This window comes from Salvelinus fontinalis, chromosome 34 (genome assembly GCF_029448725.1).
Source record: "Salvelinus fontinalis isolate EN_2023a chromosome 34, ASM2944872v1, whole genome shotgun sequence".
In the NCBI taxonomy this organism is placed as follows: Eukaryota; Metazoa; Chordata; class Actinopteri; order Salmoniformes; family Salmonidae; genus Salvelinus; species Salvelinus fontinalis.
Genome location: NC_074698.1, coordinates 10,171,927 through 10,199,153, shown reverse-complemented (window position 1 = coordinate 10,199,153; position 27,227 = coordinate 10,171,927). Strand labels below are relative to the sequence as shown.

Here is a 27,227-nt window from a genome sequence, read left to right as displayed (position 1 = left end):
TGAAGTGTAACTCAGTAAAATCTTTGAAATTGTTACATGTTGTGTTTATACTTTTGTTAAGTATACATTGTGCATACAGTTGAAGTCGGAAGTTTACATACACCTTAGCCAAATACATTTAAACTCAGTTTTTCACAATTCCTGACATTTAATCCTAGTAAAAATTCCCTGTCTTAGGTCAGTTAGGATCACCACTTTGTTTTAAGAATGTGAAATGTCAGAATAATAGTAGAGAGAATGATTTATTTCAACTTTTTTCAACTTTCATCACATTCCCAGTGGGTCAGAAATGTACATACACTCAATTAGTATTTGGTAGCATTGTCTTTAAATTGCTTAACTTAGGTCAAACTTTTCAGGTAGCCTTCCACAAACTTCCCACAATAAGTTGGGTGAATTTTGGCCCATTCCTTCAGACAGATCTGGTGTAACTGAGTCAGGTTTGTAGGCCTCCTTGCTTGCACATGCTTTTTCAGTTCTGCCCACAAAATGTCTATAGGATTAAGGTCAGGGCTTTGTGATGGCCACTCCAATACCCTGACTTTGTTGTCCTTAAGCCATTTTGCCACAACTTTGGAAGTATGCTTGGGGTCATTGTCCAGTTGGAAGACCCATTTGCGACCAAGCTTTAATTTCCTGACTGATGTCTTGAGATGTTGCTTCAATATATCCACATAATTTTACTTCCTCATGATGCCATCTATTTTATGAAGTGCACCAGTCCCTCCTGCAGCAAAGCACCCCCACAACATGATGCTGCCACCCCCGTGCTTCATGGTTGGGATGGTGTTCTTCAGCTTACAAGCATCCCCCCTTTTCCTCCAAAACATAACGATGGTCTTTATGATAATTATGGCCATTTTTGTTTCATCAGACCAGAGGACATTTCTCCAAAAAGTACGATCTTTGTCCCCATGTGCAGTTGCAAACTGTAGTCTGGCTCTTTTAATGGGGGTTTTGGAGCAGTGGCTTCTTCCTTGCTGAGCGGCCATTCAGGTTATGTCAATATAGGACTTGTTTTACTGTGGATATAGATACTTTTGTAATTGTTTCCTCCAGCATCTTCACAAGGTCCTTTGCTGTTGTTTTGGGATTGATTTGTACTTTTCGCACCAAAGTTCGTTCATCTCTTGGAGACAAAAGGCGTCTCCTTCCTGAGCGGTATGACGGCTGCATGGTCCCATAGTGTTTATACTTGCGTATTATTGTTTGTACAGATGAACGTGGTACCTTCAGGCGTTCAGAAATTGCTCCCAAGGATGAACCAGACTTGTGGAGGTCTACAATTTTATTTCTGAGGTCTTGGCTGATTTCTTTTGATTTCCCCATGATGTCAAGCAAAGAGGCACTGAGTTTGAAGGTAGGCCTTGAAATACATCCACAGGTACACCTCCAATTGACTCAAATTATGTCAATTAGCCTATCAGAAGCTTATAAAGCCATGACTTTACTTTCTGGAATTGTCCAAGCTGTTAAAAGGCAGTCAACTTAGTGTATGTACACTTCTGACCCATTGGAATTGTGATACAGTGAATTATAAGTGGAATAATCGGTCTGTAAACAATTGTTGGAAAAATTACTTGTGTCATGCACAAAGTAGATGTTCTAACCAACTTGCAAAAACTAGTTTGTTAACAAGAAATTTGTGGAGTGGTTGAAAAATAGAGTTTTAATGACTCCAACCTAAGTGTGTCAACTTCCGACTTCAACTGTATATAAACTATAGAATAAAAAAATATGCACATCCAACTTATCAGGTGCAGGACAGAAGAACAAGACAAAAGGAATGTGCGCAACTCTGGTATGCTCCCATGGTGATTTAATCAGATGCATAATAAAGACAAAGTTTCAATCAGAGTTGGATCTTCGTCAGATTGACCCGAGTTGCAGACATTCCTTTTTTCTTGTATATATGAACTACACATTGACACATCCAGCCCAAAACTGGGGGTTTAAAAAAAATACTTACGTAGTGGCCAAAGTTACGAAACATCTCTTTAATCGTTTATTTTACATGAGTGCAAAATGTGACAAGCAACCAAATAAACCAGGATTCAGTAATAGACACTATAGTTACACTACATCTCAGTGATCACATTATACCCAGCTCTACGTCTGTTTCTGCTTTCCCAGTAAGGCAGCAATAATTGGCACATGAAGGTATGGAAAAAGTGATTACACTGCACTTCATTTCCCTGACTTAAATGCAGTTCAAAATGATAGGGTAGATGGTGTCCCTCTATCACAATTTGTCACAAACAGAAACAAAATATATTTTCTAATGACATGAAACCAACTTAAATATCATGAAATATCAAACTGATCTGCAGAAATCACTGAAAAGCACATTGTTAATACTACATTGCTTATTTACAATATAGCAATTTATCAAACTTTGTCATTAAGCTAAACATAACAGCAGACATGTCTTAACATTTAGAACATTGAGACCAAATTACACTACATAATTCAACATTTAAACCAATCAAACAATTGCTGTACTAATGTTATCTTCAGTGAGTTGAAAGGAACAATAATACGAACCTCAGAAACTATAAAAGGTTCTACTCAAACTATTTACAATATTGCAAATGTTTTTTTTAGGGTTAACATTGTTGAGCTCTGCTGAATTATACACTCTAATCCATGCTGAGAAAAGTAATGAGAATACCACAACCCTCCGAGTTGGTGGGAGTCGGCTTTATCCTCCAATTTGTCTGTGGCATGTCAGATACAAAGGATTTCAAAGCGCCAAAGTCTAGAGTTTGAAGTTCCTGCTCCAAAGTCAGTTGTGTCTTTGAAAAAAATTATTCAGTTTGTCGGGAGACCCAACAGAGGACTGCTGAGCAAATACTTCAAACACGCACGCAAATGCAAGAGATGGTCCTTGAAGTGTCAGAGCCAGCCACGACGGGCACGATTCCTGGGTACCCTCCTGAAGTCGTACATTAATCAGCTCCTATTTGAAACTCACATGAATCAGAGAGAGCGGAGAACATACTTCAGCGGCCAGAGAAAAGCTCAGTCACTGCTACGATAGAGACCGAATCAGGATCAGGGAAATTACCAAAATAAAAATTGCATCACTACCTACCTTGTCTGAAACGGTTCAGCAGACAGGCTATTTTCCCATCGTATCATGACTAGCAAGGCAGAAAAAAAAAAACTCATCACATTAGGTCATTAAAATCTTCATTCTGTCCCCTTCTTGATCTTCCCTGCAGGAATTATTTATTCAATTAACTGTCCAGTGAAAATCTCACTTTTAAAAGTTCATAATCTGTTAACTCGTACCCAAATAATGTTCTGGTGAAAGCATCAATTGGAGAAAAACACTTCAAAGATCTCACCTCAAACTTGTATTCCAAACAGACCGCTTAAAACATGCTTGCCATTTCCTCATAGAGGATGATGTCATCCTCCTCAGCTGGCCAATCAGCTATCTACTCGCATTAATATTTTTACCTCACCATTCTATTGTTGGGGTACGCCGACACCATTCCAACACAGAAAAACTGCATACTTAAACATTTTTGGAAGGAAAACTTTCACAAATGTTGTAATTAATTATATATTGAACATATTTCATAGAAATCTGGAAACACTGGACAGTTACTTTAAAACCAGGACTAAAGTAAAGAGTTCATCTTAAAAAATGAAACGAAAGGAGATGAAAAGGAACCACACGGACAGATGCCAGGTCTGACAGTGGGATATGCTGTGCCAGTGTTGTCCTGGGTGTGGTGAGGAAACAAAGACATGGATACTCGTGGTGGTGGGCGACTCCTTTAGAATTCGTCATCAGAGATAATCAGCAGGACTTTGTCAGATTTCTTGCTGCTGCCGCCTGTGCCTGCCTTGCCGTTGTTCTGGCTGGGCTGTACCACCTCCTGGGTGGACTGCTGGGTGTACTGCTGGTAGGCTGGGGAGAAGTTGTGGATGGCATCCTGGACCATGTCCCCAGGGTTCATCGTCTCCTTCAGACCACTGGAGATGCTCTGCATGGGGGCAATGTTGTCTAGAAGAACACAACAGACACATTTTGACATGGTCATTTAACTTGTTTATCGGACATAACTTTGATCTGAATATCAAACCACAGAAAATACAAGATACAACGTGAGAAATACAAGAGTAGTTACGCTTATGACAACTAAATTCATCCATTTTTGAAGACAAGGTGCTAACAGACTCATTAGTAAAAACTCCCTAGTCCAGAATCACAGTTGATACGAATCTCACTAACACAAATTCATGTTTTAAGCCTGTGCTCAGTCCTTGTGCCCAGTGTTCCACCACATGAGGACCTCTATTATCAGTGTTGATGGATGAGAGCAGAGAGAGATGACAGGGAGTCTGCAGCAATTCAGTGGGAGTGAGGAAGGTGCTTCCTCTCCTCTGTCTACCTTCCCAGTCACTTCCCCGGCTGAGCTCCTCCAGCTGTGGGCCAGGCTGATACTTGACCCTATAATACCAGGGTGTCTCATCCAACGTCCCGGGAGCGGTCCGGTGCAGACAGAACCAACGCAGCCTTCTGTCTCAGGGTCAGCGACAGTGCAGTCTAGGCCAGGTCTCTGGAGGGAAGGCGGCCCGGCGGAGGGTTCCGCTGTGCTTCAGGGTCAGAGTCAGAGCTCTCCTGAACTTTTCCATCACAGCTGGCCTGTTTTGCAACAAGGGCTGGCCTCAGTCAAGGTTGGAGGAGGACAGTCTGGAGGTATATAAGCCTCCCAAACCTCCACAGACACTGAAAACACCTTCACAAATGGATGACCTTCTGACACTTCCCAGCCCAGTGAGGGTTGGATGGGGCTGTGACTCTACAACTCTCAGCAGCTATATCAAAAGGCTAAACTAGTTTTAATGGGAATCTTTCTGGTTCAGGTAATGTTTATGCAGTCCAGTTACATACTATAGCACTGAATTATGACCATTGAATTGGCGCTTTGGTAAGAAAGAACAACTCCGTGGGGCATATAAAAATGTAGCCCCAACACCATGCATCCCTTTGAGAGGGAAAATTTACTTTCAAAACCATACTTTTGGAAACTACTCAGTGAATAGCCTGGCTTCAGCTGCATTTAATTTACACGTTTAGACCACAATAAAAATCTAATTTGCTGCTTAGCTTCCGCAGCTATGTTATCATTAGTTTTAAATGAATATCAACTAGAGCAAATGAATAATACATTTTGTGCACGAGCATGAATGCCGAACATGGGAGAAATCCTCAATTCATTTTGATCACTCGGCAAGATGAAGAGAACACTTCTACCGGTCAAATGAAACGGACATGGAAACATTTCACACTTAATCAGCATTTAGCGATTCCGTTTCTTTCTGCACGTTTGTCTGCTACAGCCCAAGGCCTGTTTGGACTGCTGTTGCAGGAGGGAACAAGCTGAGATGATTGATATCTCCGCAGAAGGCTTTTCCCTCGGTCTCCATTTGTCTTCTGCTCATGTGAAAGGTATTGACGTCAGAGTGGTTCCGCTAGTTCCTGCGATTAAGCGTAGCGAGGCTATGAAATGCTCTTTCTATAGTGTGCTGGGCTAGCAACTTTCCTGTGAGCCGTGAGTAATGATGAACACCCTGAAGACCGTTCCTCTGCTAACCTCAGGCCTGCCTGGTTCACACTGTTCCCTCTGGCCATCTCTCTCTGATGTGTTTCCCATTCCCTGTTTACAGCCAGGGAATGGGACTGAAAACTGCATTGTCACCTACAGGTAACTTCCAAAATAAAGGAAACACTTGAGTAAATGAGGGATACGAAGCATATTGAAAGCAGTTGCTTCCACACAGGTGTGGTTCCTGAGATAATTTATAAATTAACATCCCATTATTTTGTCTACCATGGCTCGGTAACTTTGAAAAAGGAGTCTCAAAGGAGCGTAAAGGGTTTTAAAGTGTGTGGGGTCACTATATCACAACCCAAATTGAACACTTAAGGGAAATTCTGTAGCAGACATAGTTTGAGCCATATGTTTGGAACATCGAATTGCAAAGAAGTCACAGTATCGCGTCGCAATACATACAGAATCGGCACCCAAGTAGGTTGATAATATCGTATCTGGCAATTCTCAGCCCACCTAATGACAATTTCATCAGCTCCAACAGATACAGTTGAAGTCAGAAGTTTACATAAGCCTTAGCCAAACACATTTAAACTCAGTTTTTCACAATTCCTGATATTTAATCCTAGTAAGAATTCCCTGTTTTAGGTCAGGTAGGATCACCACTTATTTTAAGAATGTGAAATGTCAGAATAATAGTAGAGATAATGATTTATTTCATCACATTCCCAGTGGGTCAGAAGTTTACGTACACTCAATTAGTATTTGGTAGCATTGACTTTAAATTGTTTAACTTGGGTCAAACATTTCAGGTAGCCTTCCACAAGCTTCCCACAATAAGTTGGGTGAATTTTGGCTCATTCCTCCTGACAGCTGGTGCAACTGAGTCAGGTTGAAGCAGACTTGTGGAGGTATACACATTTTTTTTCTGATGTCTTGGCTGATTTCTTTTGATTTTCCCATGATGTCAAGCAAAGAGGCACTGAGTTTGAAGGTAGGCCTTGAAATACATCCACAGGTACACCTCCAATTGACTCAAATTATGCCAATTAGCCTATCAGAAGCTTCTAAAGCCATGACATCATTTTCTGGAGTTTCCCAAGCTGTTTAAAGGCACAGTCAACTTAGTGTTTGTAAACTTCTGACCCACTGGAATTGTGATACAGTGAATTATAAGTGAAATAATCTGTCTGTAAACAATTGTTGGAAAAATTACTTGTGTCATGCACAAAGTAGATGTCCTAACCGACTTTTGCCAAAACTATAGTTTGTTAACAAGAAATTTGTGGAGTGGTTGAAACCTAAGTGCATGTAAACTTCCGACTTCAACTGTACCTCCCCTCTCTATGGACAGGTAGAAGTGCAGTTACCGTGTGTCCCTGGTAGTTCGTTCTTCTTCTCCTGGTACACAGTGCAGGTGAAGGCGTAGCGCAGGGCGATAGCAGCGAAGAACATCTCGATGCAGGTGATGAAGTTCTGCCAGCCTGCTGCCACTGTGCCGGCCCCCACCTCCTGGCCGTCGATAAACAGGGCGTTAGGGATGACCCCACAGCGCTCCAGGATGGCCAGCACCATACCTAAACAAAAGACAACACCTTCATGTGCTACTCCAGTCTAATGCATCAATTACAATGTATTTTGTAGACTTTTCCAACCCCATCAGGGTTTGAAACTGTTGATATTAAGTCAAGGTAAGGGACCAACGCACCCTGCCAGAAGGACAGGAAGATGACAGATTTGATGGTGAGGAATTTGAGCACGGGTTCATAAGGCCTCAGCAGGTCACTGGTAGCGAAGAAGAAGAGGAAGAGAGCGTACAGGGCCAGGCTGACAGAGATGTTGTAGATGATGGTGATGTAGAGGTATCCTCCATTCACACTGCAGGGGGGAACAGGATCAACACAGACATGTTAGTGGGGATCTATGTACATTCACTTTCTGAATTTCCATCCAAATGTATTACTCAATACTCGTATTGTAAATATCAACGTCTAATACTTTCATGTGAAATGTAAAAAGCAGAAAACACACAATGAGTAGTGCGAGCATGGCGAAGGGAAGTTGAGTGGGTGAAATGGAATGAAAGGTTGTGCTCACTTAAAATCTCCATCATGATATTTGCCAAAGGCCTGCAGGAGGATGGTGATGACGGCCATGATGGGTTTGACGACACAGAACTGAAGAGTGGCCTGCATGACATCAATACAGGATGGGACATGCATTGAACACAGACACAAAACAAGGAACAATGCAGGTGACAACTACTACATGCTGGTTATTGGGTTTGAAAGGTAGCCAACTGTACGTCTTCAAACACTGAGTCATCTATGAAATGAATGAACATTTTGTGGAAATTGTGTGTCTATCAATTTGCAATGTATGATATACTATGTTAAAAATCTTGAAAATATGCATATATTGACATTACGCCAAAACAATGTACTGTCTGAAGTAATGTTAAAGTACACTAAGGGACATGTTATTGCGTTTCAAGGGTCAGTAGTTTTCCTTACTGGGGCTACCTGCAGACCTTTAAATGGGAAATGATATAGCAACTTTAGGACAGGCCGGTGCTTTTTGGATTAGAGGCGCTCCTCTTGAAACCCGGAGTAATCTCTAAATGCAGTTATTGATCCCATTCCCTCCAACTTGTCGTCTCACAGAGCCAGAGCAGATATAGTTCTATCCCTTTCAACTCTGCTACCGGAGGGAAGAGAACAGCAAGGTTGTGCTTTGAAACCAGCCAACATGGGAGTCCAGCCAGAACATGCCGAGTGTTAATCAGCTCTCTTTTCTGGACGTCTATTCACTGTTCCGAGGACATACCTTTCAGATCCAATTGCCATCAGCGTAAGACTCAGAGCACAGACTGCATCGCCAAGACACTATGGGGACAGTCTCAAGCTGACAGCTCATGTTATTTCTCTGTGCTTATTACAAAGCTGCTTTCACCTGTTCTCAGATTGCTTTCATTTCCCTTTTTAACCAGTCAACCTTATCCTCTAAAAAGTGGACAGCCAATTATAATGGCTGTCATTTCACAATAGAAAAGCGATCTTTATTCAAAAAAAAGTTTAACGGGGGGACATTAAAATAACAAATCACTATTTCCTATTTCCAGAATGCTTTCATCCCCCAAGCGGGGAGGGAGATGGAAACTCACCTGTTTACAGAATCTTAAAAAGCCAATAGAGTAGCTTGTTCCACCTAAGCAGCAGGTACCATACATACAGCTAGACCTGGGAATGATAGAAAATGTCTGGTCACAAATGTATCCTTTGAATGTGTACGAGATTTAAAAGACATCATTCTAGTGTCCAAAATACAAGACAGCGTTTTCCTTGTAGTCTGACTTCCTTAAAACCAGATCAAGACGTTAATTCAAGGAAATTACATCCAGACCCTGGGTGACTGCAAGACTTGCAATACAAACTGAAAATCCCCAAACTTCTGGGTGGGTTTTTTGAAAGCTACTTGTATAGCGTGTAGTGAGACCATGGTATGGGGGATGGGACTGGGAGCACTCACTCAATGGACTTCCCTCGGATCTCGGACATGATGGCACTCTCTCCCCCGAGGTACTCAAAGGACAGGCTTAGGAAGTTGTAAATCACAAATGCTGTCATGGAGAGAAGGGACAAAGTCACCCACATACATTCCTGTACATTATGATGGAATGTTGTTTACAACACTAATACTAGGTTTTGCAAGTGGGGGTCATTTTCAAAAACAACAATTCGACGTCACGGGTCAGTCCGTTTGAAGATGGAATCCGTAGTAGGGGGAAACAGGACCACTGGCCGCCCCCACCACCACGGTTATTGTTTTTGTTGCTGAGCTGAGGAGCGTCGTGCAGCACGGTAAAACATGTTTGCAGTAGATATTGTGCTCTACCGCGCGTTCAATGATGTTGTAATATCACACACGGGTGTGGCTGTTTCACCATTAACTCTCTACACTGGTGGGAATTAGCCTACATGGATAGGGCTACATTGCTTGCAGAAGAAATATGAAATGCATAACCATGGTAGCAACTGAAAGGGAACTGTTTAGAGATAAAGGGGAAATTATTACACCAAAAAAGGTGAGGACACAACAGTTCACCTGACAACACTGAATCCAAAACATTACACTGTTGATTTTATGGGCATTTTACATTTACTGTACTTTTCACCGCATCTGTTGATTACGAAATCTGAAAATACTCTTGATATATTCAGTAACATGATGAGAATATTCCTGGAAAATGTAGTGTAGGCGCAACATAATAAAAAAAAAAATGACAAGGGTTTGAGTGAGAGGTCCAAGTGGCTACACACCTCTCCAAAGTGTGCACAAGTCATTTCAATGCATTTTTATGACTCGAAGAGGAGTCTTCCACTGTAAGGTGCTTTTCGCTCTCCTAGCTGTTCCGCTGAGGAATTAGAGCAAGCATACTTTTAGTTGTTTTGGTTGGAACACAACCCTGCCATCACTCAATTACTGATGTCGTTTACACAATTCAAAAACAGACCATTACAAATCACAATCTGGGTCAGGTGGGCATCATTTGAAAGCGTGTTCTATTGCCAACATGACTAGCTAAGTTATAAAATACGATCTTACAAGTTTCAGGCGTTCACAGTGCAATACAGGGAAACAGATCATCATTTTGGTGCACATAGAAAGAAGTTGTGACTGCATTCAGGTGCGTGTGCCACAGGGGAGTTTCTTCACAGTAGACAAACATAGGCACGTTCTGTCCAAAACAACCCAGGGTATGACGCCATGTCACCTTGTAACTGTACAGCCAACATAGGGATCATAAACGTTGACACTGTATATGACATGAGTTTTATGATATGGAAATGTGAAGTGCACATTTGGACTCACAGGTGTTTGGCTGGCTTGTACGACATCAAAGAAGGTATTTATTATAATCCTCAACTTCTTATCTTTCAAAATACATATTCTCTTAATTTACAGCACTTCCCTCACTCAGACAACAAAAATTGCTAAAGTCATCCAATTAGGGGGAGGGATGGGAGAGACATCTTGTCACGCGCGGCGCTCAAGTTCAGCACGGATGTCAGTCAGAACCCATGCAGCACTGAAGTGCATGTATAGCATGTTACTGTACAGCCAATGCCTTCCAATTTAGCCGTTTATTGGTGCCCAAATCTGCCATTTCAACCCGTATACGGGTACGAGTGTAAAGGCTACCGTTTCCAGCTAATCTCAGTAAATATTCATGTTGTGTCTATATAAATCATTCATGATAAACATGGACTTTAAAAGGTAATGTGTCAATCTGTGAGTATTCTGTGCTGCAGGTAATATTGTGGGCCAGATTGTGATGATAGCACTGTAGAGATCTTATGTCCTAAATTAGAAGCGGTGGAAACTGAAATTATACTTTTGTGAGAGGGTTTCGCTTTACTATAATCGTATTTTTCACCAATCAATGTTTTCTCCCCACCGCTAAGAGGTTTAGGATGGTTCTCTGTCCTCCAAATCCTTCCTAAGCCTTGGATGCTATTTCAGGAGGGGTTTAAAAAAAAAAAAACGAATGCAGGTTACACTCTCAAGTATCAGGGGCACAGAGTTTCACACAGCGCTTTAGCCCTGGCCATGCTGACTCAATGCAATAATTAACCTGCTTTCAGATGCAGTTTTTAAAAGAGCAATCTCCACCACCAATCATAAACTTGTCTCAAACACTAAATTAATCTGGTCAATAATGTATGTGAAATACTAATAGTTTTGTCCATATATCAAATTACACTTAAACAATTCTGCATGTGATTCACCTCTGCCATTGTTAAAGTACTACAGTCTTTTCTTATTGCTTCGGTACATAAGGACTATTAAAGAACAGGTTTTGAGAGTACAATTTATGAGACATTAATAATTTAATGTGAAGAATAGCTATGAGTAAGATGAACATTTCCTTTGTGTTTGAAGTAAAAAAAACTCTTAACTAGTTTGGATTAGAATGATCTCAACTAAAGTACATCCCTTTTCCACCTTTTGCAAAAAATAGAATACAAAAACCACAAAGCCTAAGAGGAAAAAAAGACAGGTCTGAAAGTCTACACACCCTGGAAACAGAACACCATGAACAATAGGGCATCTCTGCCCATGGGGAAGAACTGACAGGTGAGGAAAAACAGGTTGGGCCAGTCCGTTTTTAGCTTCAATCCTTATAACCATCAAATGTTTTTTTCAGAACTCATAATAGGTCTACCGTCAGTCTAAATGTCATTACTGGCCAGACAGAACCTGCCCGGTGTCGGACTACTGCCGCCTGGTACAGGTGCTTATAGAGTAAAACGCCGTCAGGGCGCCGGCTGAGATATGAGGCAACAGCGAATGGGAGGAGACGGGTGGGGTGGTTGGTTTACCGTACCTTCATAACAGTCTCGGACGGAGTCAAAGTAGACATAGTACTGGTCGTTGCTGATGAAGAGCAGGCTGAGCCAGGAGTCGAACGCATAGATTGGCACGATGAAAAGAATGCGAATGATGTAGCGCTGCTCGTTAGGGACTGTGTAGGACCTCAGGTGTGTGTAGATCTGGAAAACACAGAATCAAAACAAAAATAGTTATTAAAATAAACAAGATTACTTACTAGGCAAAAATGCATTGGGAGGTATTCAAATCCCAGTTTCAGCCCCTAGACCAACCATTATGAATAATTGAGCTGAACCTGACGAGCAGTATTAGGGGCTAGTGCTTCAAAGAGATGGGTTCTTATGAATCAACGGCACTTCCTTGGAACCCTCTCCAGGCACGATTTGGCTATCACACAGGGCCCAACGGGCTTTAGAAGGACAGCATTACAGCATTGACTAAAATACATAGAAAAAAGGACAGTGTCTGTAGATTTGGGGTCGAGAGGTAAGAAAAAGATAAAGGAGGGTAAAAATGAAAACCCAGAAAGATAACACTGCATAATTGGGGTAGCAAGGTGAGCGGGATGAATTTCTGCTGATCAAGACAAAAGCTTGACTGAAAAGTGAATGTCTGAGTTAAAGGATCAACTCTCCTAGAGATGTGTTACACAGACGTTTTTACACATGGGAGGGAGGACAGAAAGAAGAGAGGGGTGCACTGCTTCAAAACTTGTGTCTCAGAATGTTGAATTTGATTGAACACTTAAACTTCACTGAATCATTTTAAAACATTATGCAGTATGTGAATGCTAAATGGTGTGGCATGATTCCCTATTCTAGGAACCAACATTTTTCAGAATTGGAGTCAAGGCCATGGGGTGAAGGAAAGTTCAGAGCATCCATTATATAATTAAGTTTGTGGAGCACATAATCAACTATATATTTTCAGGGGCAAATGCCAAAGCAAACTAAACGCTCATAACCTAGTGATCCATCGTGTACAGTGCACCAGCAATGGTCAGAGTTGAGTATTGCAGTTTGATCCATTTCAAGTGGTGCATCCTGGCATTTCTTGACTTCTGGTCCAACTCACACAGACTCATGCAACATGATTAAATGGCCATTAGAGGTGGCACATTAGAGGCTGGCCAGTGCCAGGGCGTGATGCATGTGGCTCTCCTGAGAAGTGAAGTGAAGCAGGCTGCAGACTGATGTCCTCCATTTCCCCTGAATGGCTGGTGGAAAGACTGCGGTCCTCCAGGCTCCATAATGCTGAGCTGACAGGCAGACAGACAGAGCTGTGCCCTGGGTAATGACTCTGCTCTAGCCTGACTCAGACTCAATACCCTTCTGTCTTAGTTGAGCAGTAACCCAAGTCCATCCCCCAGCTAATTTCAGATGGTCTGTGAAAGGCGTATAACTCCACCTCATAACACTCCCCAGCCCGCCCCTGGCACTGACAGCTGTGACACACCAAACGCCCATGTTGGAATGAGAAAGTGTGTGGAGTGTCTCGCGTTCATACCCAGCAGTGTCCGTGAGAAAGTGAGCGGGGCGCGCACTGAGCACGACAGTTCTATACGGAACACCCAGACAGAATGAGAAGACTACACATCACACTGACTATAGTGTGATATTATGACCCTCCTCTCTCCCTGACAAGCTGCCCCGGGAAGTGGGAGGTCTGAACAGTGTAGTGTGTCAGAGAACATCAGTAACACTCCATAGCACTGTAACACCTGGTGCTTTGGACCACAGTGAGCAGACTGGGACATCTAAGGTCAGCATACAGTGTTAGTATGCAGATTGGGAGAGGAGGAGAAGTCTCCAGAGACAGTCTTATGGAGGAAAATCTGATGATACACCAGAATACTAAATAAAACCAATCCTGTTGGGGAGGCTGTTTTTAATCTCCCTGCATGCTTGCCTCATGCAACCCTGCAACTATCTCACGGGCCACATATGTTAATGTCTGGCCTGCTTCAATGGGGAGTGGATGGGGAAACAAACTACTCCAGAACTAAACAGATGGACGGAACGGGAGACTCCATAGAATGCCAAATTAACATTTTTTTTTGTGTGTAGTGAAAAAAAACGAATCTAATTTAAAAAATTGTATAACTCCTTTTCTGAACAATTTCAATTTTATAAAGACATGTTAAATCTAGTGAAAAAGGGTAATATTGCTATACCAGAGGTATGCCTACTTCTGCTTGATGTATTTTCAGTAATAAAGTACGAGCTGATGATAATGTGAAACGTATCAGAAATGTTGCAACCAGCGTATAGAAAAGGTCAGCACATAAACCCCGGGGACAATAACACCATCATATTCCTCTCTCGAAATATCGTGATCATCTAAATCTCCAACCAGAGCCAACACAGTGGGACTCCCTGGGGGCTTCCTGTCTATACAGCCGCTAAAGGTTGGATGGACCCATTCTCAGCAGCGCTCAGGTTTATCGGTTCATCAGCACAATATGAGAAGAGACGGCTCTCGCTCCCCAATGCTGAGCAGCATAAAACACATGGGGCCTCTGCTGATTGCCCTTCGCGAAACCTGATCCTCTCCTTCTATTGCGACGCTGGAAATGTGACCTCGACAACACCTGCACATCTCTGCTGATAATGCATGCCATTCAAATGTACACCCTCTCTGGAGTTGATGAAACCCCAGTCTGATGATAAGGATCACCGTTGTCTCTACTGTAGGATTACAGCAAGAGACAGAGTAAATAGCAATAACTGAAGAAAAAACACACTTCAGTAAGCCCATAGTGAATGTGAATATAATCATGATTAGGCCTTATTATGCTTGGCTAGTTATACAACTGCTCTGCCCAGCCATTTGATCGATGACGGCTCTGTTTGCATTGTGTCGTTATCAGTGGTAGTCACGGTCAACGGTAACAATTAAGAAACAATGACACACTATGAACAGACTGTCACTTTACAGATAGGAGCCAATTAACTATCACACTCAGTCGTGCCTCTCGGTGATGGAGAAAGTAGGTCTGGTCAACAACAGATACTGGATCAAATGTATTGAAAAACAAAAAACAAAATGTATTGTCTGGCCTTTGCCCTCTGGTAAGGGTGTAGACAGCCCACAACACCTTCCTAGCTCCCATTACATATTTGCATTTGTTTGCAAAGCTGAGTGCTACTGACAACGCCTAGAGCCATGCTTTTTGTTTTCTAGATTCACATCAAAACAAGTACAGAGGCAGACAACTGATATAATGTAACCTACCTGATGGCAAGTGAGGAGCAGCGCTGACCAGACGAAGATCCCCGACAGAGCTTGAGCAGCGGTCGTATTCAAGAAGATATCGTGTGCCACAATAGTCCCATTCCCCGTTTGAATTATTGTCATGTTGGATATGTCTGACTTGTTAAGAACTGGAGATGCGAAACGTATCAGAGACTCATTTTGGGCGACTTCCAAGTCCATCGCCATCTCCTCTGCTGAGCTGTTCATCTGAAACAATAAGAAGTGTTGTTTGGGTAAATGAGGAAGCTTTAGGCCAGGGATCGACAACTAGCGGGACACTTTTTTCTTGAGTGGATAGTCAGCGGACCCGGAATATAATGACAAATCATTTCTAGACTTCAAATTGACCGCAAGAAGCCCAAACAGATACAATACTTGATTAAAACATAAATCCTTTCAAACCTTGCTAACATTTGAAAATGATCACATACAGTTGAAGTCAGAAGTTTACATACACTTATGTTGGAGTCATTAAAACTAGTTTTTCAACCACTCCACAAATTTCTTGTTAACAAACCAGTTTTGGCAAGTTGGTTAGGACATCTACTTTGTGCATGACACAAGTAATTTGTACAACAATTGTTTACAGACAGATTATTTCACTTATAATTCAGAGTAACACAATTCCGGTGGGTCAAAAGTTTACATACACTAAGTTGACTGTGCCTGATGTCATGGCTTTAGAAGCTTCTGATAAATTATGCAAAGTAGCCTGAGTCAATTGGAGGTGTACCTGTGGATGTATTTCAAGGCCTACCTCAGTGCTTTTTTGCTTGACATCATGGGAAAATCAAAAGAAATCAGCCACAACCTCAGAAAAAATATTGTAGACCTCCACAAGTCTGGTTCATCCTTGGGAGCAATTTCCAAATGCCTGAAAGAACCATGTTCATCTATACAAGCAATAGTATGCAAGTATAAACACCATGGGACCACGCAGCCGTCATACCACTCAGGAAGGAGAAGCGTTCTGTCTCCTAGAGATGAACGTACGTTGGTGCGAAAAGTGCAAATCAATCCCAGAACAACAGCAATGGACCATGTGAAGATGCTGGAGGAAACAGGTACAAAAGTATCTATATCCACAATAAAATTTGTCCTATATTGACATAACCTGAAAGGCTGCTCAGCAAGGAAGAAGCCACTGCTCCAAAACCACCATAAAAAAGCCAGACTACGGTTTGCAACTGCACACGGGGACAAAGATAGTACTTTTTGGAGAAATGTCCTCTGGTCTGATGAAACAAAAATATAACTGTTTGGCCATAATGACCATCATTATGTTTTGGAGGAAAAAGGGGGATGCTTGCAAGAACACCATCTGAAGAACACCATCCCAACCGTGAAGCACGGGGGTGGCAGCATCATGTTGTGGGGTACTTTGCTGCAGGAGGGACTGGTGCACTTCACAAAATAGATGGCATCATGAGGCAGGGAAAAGTATGTGGATATATTGAAGCAACATCTCAAGACATCAGTCAGGAAGTTAAAGCTTGGTCACAAATGGGTCTTCCAAATGGACAATGACCCCAAGCATACTTCCAAAGTGGTGGCAAAATGGCTTAAGGACAACAAAGCCAAGGTATTGGAGTGGCCATCACAAAGCCCTGACCTCAATCCTACAGATAATTTGTTGGCAGAACTGAAAAAGTGTGTGCGAGCAAGGAGGCCTACAAACCTGACTCAGTTACACCAGTTCTGTCAGGAGGAATGAGCCAAAATTCACCCAAGTCATTGTGGGAAGCTTGTGGAAGGCTACCTGAAACGTTTGACCCAAGTTAAACAATTTAACGGCAATGCTACCAAATACTAAATGAGTGTATGTAAACTTCTGACCCACTGCGAATGTGATGAAATAAATAAAAGCTGAAATAAAATAAAATCATTCTCTCTACTACACTGCTCAAAAAAATAAAGGGAACACTTAAACAACACAATGTAACTCCAAGTCAATAACACTTCTGTGAAATCAAACTGTCCACTTAGGAAGCAACACTGATTGACAATACATTTCACATGCTGTTGTGCAAATGGAATAGACAAAAGGTGGAAATTATAGGCAATTAGCAAGACACCCCCAAAAAAGGAGTGATTCTGCAGGTGGTGACCACAGACCACTTCTCAGTTCCTATGCTTCCTGGCTGATGTTTTGGTCACTTTTGAATGCTGGCGGTGCTCTCACTCTAGTGGTAGCAAGAGACGGAGTCTACAATCCACACAAGTGGCTCAGGTAGTGCAGTTCATCCAGGATGGCACATCAATGCGAGCTGTGGCAAAAAGGTTTGCTGTGTCTGTCAGCGTAGTGTCCAGAGCATGGAGGCGCTACCAGGAGACAGGCCAGTACATCAGGAGACGTGGAGGAGGCCGTAGGAGGGCAACAACCCAGCAGCAGGACCGCTACCTCCGCCTTTGTGCAAGGAGGTGCACTGCCAGAGCCCTGCAAAATGACCTAGCACTCTGCGTCTCACAAAGACACGGCGGTTGGAACCAAAAATCTCAAATTTGGACTTATCAGACCAAAGGACAGATTTCCAACGGTCTAATGTCCATTGCTCGTTTTACTTGGCCAAGCAAGTCTTTTCTTATTATTGGTGTCCATTAGTAGTGCTTTCCTTGCAGGAATTCGACCATGAAGGCCTGATTCACACAGTCTCCTCTGAACAGTTGATGTTGAGATGTGTCTGTTACTTGAACTCTATGAAGCATTTATTTGGGCTGCAATTTCTGATGCTGGTAACTCTAATGAACTTATCCTCTGCAGCAGAGGTAACTCTGGGTCTTCCTTTCCTGTGGTGGTCCTCATGAGAGCCAGTTTCATCATATCGCTTTATGGTTTTTGCGACAGCACTTGAAGACATTTTTTTTAGATTTTCCAGATTGACTGACCTTCATGTCTTAAAGTAATGATGGACTGTCGTTTCTCTTTGCTTATTTTAGCTGTTCTCGCCATAATATGGACTTGGTCTTTTACCAAATAGGGCTATCTTCTGTATACCACCCCTACCTTGTCACAACACAACTGATTGGCTCAAAGGCATTAAGGAAAGAAAATAAATAATTTGGCCGGCAGGTCGCCAGTTGGGGAACCCTGGTCTAGGAAAAGTTGTGGGAAAAGTATGTGATTATCATACTTGAGTTAAAGTAAATATACCTCAATAGAAAATGACTCAAGTAAAAGTCACCCAGTAAAATACTACTTGAGTAAAAGTATAAATAATTTCAAATTCCTTCTATTAAGCAAACCAGAAGGTACCCCCCAAAACACTACTTAAATTGTACTTTAAACATATTTTTACACCACTGTCTAGGCTACATACATATAGGAAAACATTTGACATTTCCTTAACATTTGCATGACTGAATCAGGGCTGCTGGTTTATGAAAAAGCACAGGTTCTATGAGCTGCGAACTTCTTAATAACAAAACAAAAACTATAAGATCACAACTACAGTTTAAAATACCATGAAAACACTTGTAGATAAGCTCCATGTGATTTTAATTTGGGAACTCTGTTCCAAAAGATTCCCACGCATAATACCGTATACAAATGTGGGCAAGGGTTGAAACGATTATGTTTTAGTCTTCTTGCGGTCAATTTGCTATCTAAAAATGATTTGTAATTATGTTCCGGTGTTCTGGCAGAGGGGAGATTTTAGGCACAACACCCGCCCATGACCACCCGCGGCTGAATCTACAGTAGTTGATGATCCCTGTGATAGGCCTATATGAATTATCAAGAACAAAACATCCGCAGCCTTAATAATCTGTCTGAGAAACCTGTTGTATGGGCAAGTCATAGCCTACACACATTTTGTCCAAACAAATATTTGTAATTACTTAGTTATATGTAGGCTACATAGGTAAAATACTGAGGTTTACCTTAGCGGTCTGTACACTCGATGGCCTTGACCTAACGTTACTGGTGTATCCACTTTGAGCGAAATAGACTTTAAATGGAACGGGGTTGGTGAAAATCGTGCCGTTTCTCAAAAATAAATTTGGACTGGAACAATTAATAGAAATAAAGACGATTTAGCTGATGTTATCGAATACCATTACCAGTGAGCTTGCTGAGAAATGGCTTCCGTTCAAAAGGTACGAACGAAGGATTCAATACTTCCTTGTTGTGAAGACAGGTGTAATGCGAGTTCGACGTCCACAGAGCCGGTGACTCGGTCAGTGTAGGTTATTCTAATAAAGGAGGATATGGGCCTATGTTTTAATTAATGTTCTAATAAAAGCGACACAGATTATACCGAATATATCCTCTTTGGACTGTTGTCCCTTCTCAATAAACTGCAACATCAGGGATTTATTCATTGCGCTGTTTCAAAACGTTTCGTCGCAACAGAAACCGTTTTAAGCCAAAGGAAAAGGTTTTGCAACGAAAACAAGTTTCAATTGGACAAATTCAGATAGGTCCCTCCCAGTTTCGTTCCGTTTGGTTTGGTTCTTAAACGGTAAACGGTTTCCGTTGCCAGACTAATGAATACACCCCAGGTAAACATTCAGGGGGAACATGGACGTAGAAGCGGTCATCTTCATGTGACATAACCACAGGCCTAGTGGCATATACACGCTTTGCATTTCCATCTAGTCGTGTGTGTATGTAATAAGTGAGAACTATGTGGTTACACGTGGTCTGTGGTTTTGAGGCCAGTTGGACATACAAAATTCTCAGGGATTTTTTTAATTTCAGCTCAATAAACAACACTTTACACTGAAAAAATATATAAACGCAACATGTAAAGTGTTAGTACCATGTTTAAGGAGCTGGAAAAATAAATCCCAGAAATGCTCTCTACCCACAAAAAGCTTATTTCTCTTAAATTTTGGGCACAACCCTGTTATTGAGCATTCCTCCTTTGCCAAGGTGTGACAAATCAAGAAGCTGATTGAACAATATGATAATTACACAGGTGCACCTTGTGCTGAGGACAATCAAAGGCCTCTTTAAAATGTGCACACAACACAATGCAACAGATGTCTCAAGTTGAGGGAGTGTGCAATTGCCATGTTGACAGCAGGAATGTCCACCAGAGATGTTGCCAGAGAATTGAATGTTAATTTCTCTACTATAAGCTGCCTCCAACGTCATTTTAGAGAATTTGGCAGTATGTCCAACCGGGCTCACAACCGCAGACCACGTGTAACCACGCCAGCCCAGGACCTTCACATTCAGCTTCTTCACCTGCAGGATCGTCTGAGGGGTGGGGGAGTTGCTGATGACTATTTCTGTCTGCATTAAAGCCCTTTGTGGGGAAAAACTCATTTTTAATGTCTGGGCCTGGCTCCCAAGTGGGTGGGTCCATGGCTGCATCCCTGCCCAGTCATGTGAAATCCATAGATTAGGCCCTAATGAATTTCTTTCAATTGACTGATTTCCTTCTATGAACTGTAACTCAGTAAAATCTTTGAAATTGTTGAATGTTGTTGATATTTTTGTTATATATTTATTTATTATGTGCATAGTGTTTATTCTAGTGTTGCATTAGCCTTCACTGTAGAATCAAGTCCAGTGTGAACTCCTTACAGCTAGGTTGTGTTCACAGTCAGCCCAATTCTGATCTTTGCAACAATTATTGATCTTTTGCCAATAATTGGGCAAATATCAGAATTGGGGACATCAGTGTAAATGAGCCTCCCGAGTGGTACAGGGGTCTAAGGCACCACATCTCAGTGCAAGAGGCAACACTTGCATTTCTAAACTGTTTTTGATTTGTCATTATGGGGTATTGTGTGTAGATTGCTGAGGATTTGTATTTATTTAATCCATTTTAGAATAAGGCTGTAACCTAACAAAATGTGGAAAAAGTCAAGGGGTCTGAATACTTTCCAAAGGCACTGTAAAGAAAAAGTGTTTTTTAAATGTAATCTTTATTTAATTAGGCACGTCAGTTAGGAAGAAATTATTTTTTACAATGACAGCCAAACCCGGGCTACGCTGGGCCAATTGTGCGCCACCCTATGAGACTCACAATCACGGCTAGTTCGAATCCAGGTTGCATCATCCAGCCGTGATTGGGAGTCCCATCGGGTGGCGCACAATTCGCCCAGCGTAGCCCGGGTTTGGCTGTCATTGTGAAAAATAATTTATTCTTAACTGAGCTTCCCACAATGAAACATTAGAGTGTGTTTCTCAAACTAGACACTCTAATGTACTTGTCGTCTTGCTCAGTTGTGCACCTCCCACTCCTCTTTCTATTCTGGTTAGAGCCAGTTTGCGCTGTTCTGTGAAGGGAGTAGTACACAACGTTATAGCAGATCTGCAGTTTCTTGGCATGGAATAGCCTTCATTTCTCAGAACAAGAATAGACTGATGAGTTTCAGAAGAAAGTTATTTGTTTCTGGCCATTTTGAGCCTGTAATCAAACCCACAAATGCTGATGTTCCAGATACTCAACTAGTCTAAAGGTCAGTTTTATTGCATGTTTGATAAGCACAACAGTTTTCAGCTGTGCTAACATAATTGCAAAACGGTTTTCTAATGATCAATTATCCTTTTAAAAAGGATAAACTTGGATTAGCTAACACAACATGCCATTGGAACACAGGAGTGATGGTTGCTGATAACAGGCCTCTGTACGCCATAATAAATCTGACGTTTCCAGCTACAATAGTAATTTACAACATTAACAATGTCTATACTGTGTATTTCTGATCAATTTTATAGGACACTTTTTTTCTTCTTTCAAAAACAAGGACATTTCTAAGTGACTCCAAACTTTTATGTCATAACAATCAATCAAATGCTATTTTGCATGGGAATTTCATGGGAATGAGATGCATTTGCTCCTTTATGTATATTTGTGTTAGTTGTGCACTAACAGTATTCAGAGTGTGGCTTTAAAATCGAGATGGTTGTCTCAAAAAGAATCAGTTTGTGGCCATTGGCTCCCACTCAATCCCCAAAATTCCATAGGCATTTATAATGCATAAACTTCCCATTTATTACCACATCATGCTTAGAAGTAACAACAGATAACAAAATAAATTTTTAAAGGATGGAAAAACATTGAGGAAAAAATGTGTTAAGTGTATGAAGCCTTTCCTTAAATTGTCTTTCCAGGTAGGCTATTCTGTTGCTCGTTCCCTGTACCAGTAGTTACCAGACTTGACAACTTTTGATTACATCTTTCATGGCCTTTATTGCTTCTATGGAACTGTCCTTGAGTGCCAACCCCAGTAGAACAGGCCTGTTGCCTGCCTCTTGTGACACAAATGTTACCAAGTTTTTGGCACAGACGTGTGTCAAAGCCTGCAGAGAGAAATAAAACAAAACCATGTGTGAGGAACAGTGTAGCCAGCCACATACATACTCATAGTAGTCAATTACGGTAATATAATGCTAATATTAAGAAAAATTCCAGTGGTGTCTAGCTGCTTACCTCTTCTTTTCCCAGCAATACTTTGGTGGTGAACATGGCAGTGCTGATATCACCTGATCTGGAGTCAGGTGTGATTGATACTAAAGAGCCAATCTTTCCATACTGTGTGAGAACTATAAATATGTAGTTACTGAATTCTGTGCAAACAACCTGTGTGGATATTCCATTGATTGATTTCTCGGTCTGCTTTGATCTGATGAGAGGCTGAGTTGACATGGTTTTCTTTCTGTCCTGAAACAAAAAAAAAGACATGTAAGCAACACATTGAGAAAAGTAAACATTTCGCCACATGATTATTCTATTGCAAAATAAACTTCCTTTTCAAAGAGTATTCTCAAGCACATATCGCTAGCATGAAGTCAAAACACAGCACAATGAAAGTGCAAGAACATTTTGACCAAGCTTTAATTCGACAATTTTGACCAAGCTCTCTATTACAACAACCAGAATCTCAGACATGTTTTGGGTTAGATAACCTTCTATTAAGCTAATGCAGGCTGAAGAGCCAAAGTTTCACCCCGCTGCTGTGGCATTTCATATCGGCAAACAGACCTAGGATATGCCGAGGCCGCACAAAAACATCGACAGGATTCTGCTACAGCTACCGTTGTTCGTAAAAACAAAAGTCAGATACCTATAGATTTTCTAAATAGTGGTGAAATATTTCACACCGTGTACACGTTGGGATCCGTTTGCCGTGAACTTCAATACTAACCTTTACTGAAGGGTGTTAATTATAAGCATAGATATCGTCTGCAGTTTCAGAATCTCAAGCGTCCCTCTCGAAATTTCGCACATGCGCACTGCCACTGAAGAATGAAATGACGCGGCAGGTCCTGTCGCTTCTAAGGGTAGATCTGCGATCAACCATATTGAGCCTGTGTGCATTGGTTTTTACATTTGTGAACACAATCATGATTGTGATAAAAACTGATTTTGGATGTGTCTAAACTAAAGGTATGGCAATGGCATATTCCATCTTCGGAGTATGAACTCTAGTCTGGGTATCAGTCTGTTTTTCCACATTGTCAAACTGCATGTTGAAAGTTGAAATTACTGAAAGGCCAGTCTCTTTGGCAAATAACACAGAGTACAAGGAGTGGAAACAATGATAATTACCTGAATTCAAAGGGTGGGAAATACTATAGAGAAGCAGGTGCAACTGTGGGTTTACCTGTTTTCCCACTGAAAGTTTGAAAAATAGTTCATTTTGTGTGTTAAAGTAGGCATATTTACATTAAACCAGCATAGCATATTGTTTTCGGTTTAGGCCGCACTACACTCTGCCACAATGTTTAGAAGGTAATCTCGAATGCTCTTCTTGTGCTGGGGAAAAGAAAAGTAGCCTAGGGTGTGGTCCAAACACTTAAAAGACACCCTATTCCCTCAGCTCTCAAATGAAGTGGACACTTCTGATGACGTATCATGACGTCTGACGAGTATACACTTGCAGGGCAAGGGGGATGGAGGAAGGAATGATTTTCAAATGGACCACCCTTGGCCGGAAATGTGTCACTCGTTCATCCCTCATGATTGTGTTTTCAGCCACCAGTAGCTTGTAGGTGCTTTATATGCGCTACAGTCAACAATGAGTGCATGTCTCCAAATATGAAATGTATAATTATTAATATATACGCCTACTGTTTGATAGCTAACAAATTAATTAGCTAACTAACGTTAGCCTGCCTGGCTGGAACTTCTGAAGGAAAATGTTTTATTTCAACAATTTCCAAAAGATGACCAAACAAAAACATATGTACTATTTACAAGACGTGTTTGTGCTGTCATGTGCACTAGTTGCACATTTTCAAACTTATTTGCATTTGTTTTTACTTACACTTGTATGTTGACTTCTCCATTGAGGTTGTTTTTAAGTTTTCGCAGACTTTTCTTAGCGGATGTACAATCGTCGCAAATTGAATTATGGGGAGTTTCAGGCCACGGAGTGAACATAATTGAACACTCGGAGTGAACATAATTGTACACTCGCAAAGCCGAATTAAAAACGAGGTCTGAGGGGTTTACTGTCACGCACTGACCTTAGAGAGACTTTTTATGTCTCTATTTGGTTTGGTCAGGGTGTGATTTGGGGTGGGCATTCTATGTTTTTCTTTTCTATGATTTTGTATTTCTATGTTTTTGCCGGGTATGGTTCTCAATCAGGGACAGCTGTCTATCGTTGTCTCTGATTGGGGACCATACTTAGGTAGCCCTTTTCCCTCCTTTCAGTGTGGGAAGTTAACTTTGTTTGTGGCACATAGCCCTTAAGCGTCACGGTTGTTTTGTATTGTTTATTGTTTTTGTCGGCGTCATTTCTAAATAAAAGGAATATGTATGCTGACCACGCTGCGCTTTGGTCCTCTTCATTCGACGGCCGTGACAGAACTTCCCACCACCAATGGACCAAGCAGCGTGGCCAGGAGTATGAGACAACCTGGGAGGAGGTAAAGAGGTGGTCGGTCGACCCAGGGAGAGTGCCAGAGCCCGCCTGGGATTCAATTGAGCAGTGCGAAGAGGGATACCGGAGAATGGAGTCAGCGAGACGTACACGGTTAGCGAGGAAGCCCGAGAGGCGGTGCACACGAGGAGATTGGCTGAGTCAGGTTGGAGACCTGAGCCAACTCCTCGTGCTTACCGTGGCGAGCGTCATCCTGGTCAGTCAGGCACCTTGTTACGCGGTGGAGCGCACAGTGTCTCCAGTGCACGTTCACAGCCCGGTGTGTTACATCCCAGTTCCCCGCATCTGCCGGGCTAGGGTGAGCATCCAGCCAGGACGGGTTGTGCCAGCCCTGCTCTCCAGACCTCCATTGCGCCTCCTCGGCCCAGTATATCCTGCGCCGGCTCTACGCACAGTGTCTCCGGTACGTCTGCATAGCCCAGTGCGTCTTGTGCCAGCGCCCCGCATTTGCAGGGCGAAGATAACCATCCAGCCAGGACGGGTTGTGCAGGCTCTAAGTTCGAGACCACCAGTGCGCCTACACGGCCCAGTGTATCCGGTGCCTCTGCCAAGGACAAAGCCTCCTGTATGTCTCCCCAGCCTGGTGAGTCCTGTGCCTGCTGCTAGAACCAGGCCTCCTGTATGTCTCCCCAGCCTGGTGAGCCCTGTGGCAGCTCCACGTACAAGACTGCCCATACGTCTCCTCACTCCAGTCATGATCCATGGCAAGAAGCCTCCAGTGATGATGCATGGCAAGAAGCCTCCAGTGATGATCTATAGCACAAAGCCTCCAGTGATGATCCATGGCACGAAGCCTCCAGTGATGATCCATGGCACGAAGCCTCCAGTGATGATCCATGGCACGAAGCCTCCAGTGATGATCCATGGCAAGAAGCCTCCAGTGATGATCCATGGCAAGAAGCCTCCAGTGATGATCCATGGCAAGAAGCCTCCAGTGATGATCCATGGCACGAAGCCTCCTGTGTGTCTCTCCACTCCAGCGACACCCTTCAGTCCGGAGCCTCTAGCGACACCCTCTAGTCCGGAGCCTCCAGCGTCGCCCTCTAGTCCGGAGCCTCCAGCGTCGCCCTCTAGTCCGGAGCCTCCAGCGTCACCCTCTAGTCCGGAGCCTCCAGCGTCGCCCTCTAGTCCGGAGCCTCCAGCGACGCCTTTCAGTCCGGAGCCTCCAGCTTCACCCTCTAGTCCGGAGCCTCCAGCGACGCCCTCTAGTCCGGAGCCTCCAGCGACGCTCTCTAGTCCGGAGCAGCCAGAATCTCCCTCCTGTCCGGAGCAGCCAGAATCTCCCTCCTGTCCGGAGCTGCCAGAGTCGCCCTCCTGTCCGGAGCTGCCAGAGTCGCCCTCCTGTCCGGAGCTGCCAGAGTCGCCCTCCTGTCCGGAGCTGCCAGAGTCGCCCTCCTGTCCGGAGCTGCCAGAGTCGCCCTCCTGTCCGGAGCTGCCAGAGTCGCCCTCCTGTCCGGAGCTGCCAGAGTCGCCCTCCTGTCCGGAGCTGCCAGAGTCGCCCTCCTGTCCGGAGCTGCCAGAGTCGCCCTCCTGTCCGGAGCTGCCAGAGTCGCCCTCCTGTCCGGAGCTGCCAGAGTCGCCCTCCTGTCCGGAGCTGCCAGAGTCGCCCTCCTGTCCGGAGCTGCCAGAGTCGCCCTCCTGTCCGGAGCTGCCAGAGTCGCCCTCCTGTCCGGAGCTGCCAGAGTCGCCCTCCTGTCCGGAGCTGCCAGAGTCGCCCTCCTGTCCGGAGCTGCCAGAGTCGCCCTCCTGTCCGGAGCTGCCAGAGTCGCCCTCCTGTCCGGAGCTGCCAGAGTCGCCCTCCTGTCTGGGGCCCGCTGCTAGGGTCCCCAGTCCGGGGTTGTTGGCGAGGGTCCCCGCTCTTGAGGCGTCACCTAAGTGGGCCAAGCCAGAGGTGGAGCGGGGTCTACGTCCCGCACCAAAGCCGCCACCGCGGTGAAATGCCCACCCAGACCCTCCCCTATAGGTTCAGGTTTTGCGGTTCCTTGTTTATGTCTCTATTTTGGTTTGGTCAGGGCGTGAGTTGGGGTGGGCATTCTATGTTTTGTTCTATGTTTTGTATTTCTAGATGTTTGGCCTGGTATGGTTCCCAATCAGATGCAGCTGTCAATCGTTGTCTCTGATTGAGAACCATACTTAGGTAGCCTGTTCCCACCTGTGTTTGTG

The 27,227-nt window shown here is 43.2% G+C and overlaps 2 protein-coding genes across 2 annotated transcripts; both read right to left on the bottom strand.

Annotated features, from left to right (window-relative positions):
• Positions 1-1,977: 1,977 nt before the first annotated feature.
• LOC129833055 (transmembrane protein 184B-like) lies at positions 1,978-19,588 on the bottom strand. Its single transcript, XM_055897305.1, has 9 exons — positions 19,098-19,588; positions 15,198-15,425; positions 11,959-12,124; positions 9,099-9,189; positions 8,734-8,809; positions 7,668-7,759; positions 7,279-7,448; positions 6,941-7,147; positions 1,978-4,018 (listed from the first exon to the last, which is right to left on the bottom strand). The coding sequence occupies exons 2-9, from the start codon at positions 15,423-15,425 to the stop codon at positions 3,789-3,791; spliced, it is 1,260 nt and encodes a 419-aa protein (XP_055753280.1). The 5' UTR covers positions 19,098-19,588; the 3' UTR covers positions 1,978-3,788.
• Positions 19,589-21,622: 2,034 nt separating this feature from the next.
• On the bottom strand, positions 21,623-23,429 carry LOC129833054 (proteasome assembly chaperone 3-like). Its single transcript, XM_055897304.1, has 3 exons — positions 23,322-23,429; positions 22,607-22,837; positions 21,623-22,476 (listed from the first exon to the last, which is right to left on the bottom strand). The coding sequence occupies exons 2-3, from the start codon at positions 22,820-22,822 to the stop codon at positions 22,324-22,326; spliced, it is 369 nt and encodes a 122-aa protein (XP_055753279.1). The 5' UTR covers positions 22,823-22,837; positions 23,322-23,429; the 3' UTR covers positions 21,623-22,323.
• Positions 23,430-27,227: the final 3,798 nt, after the last annotated feature.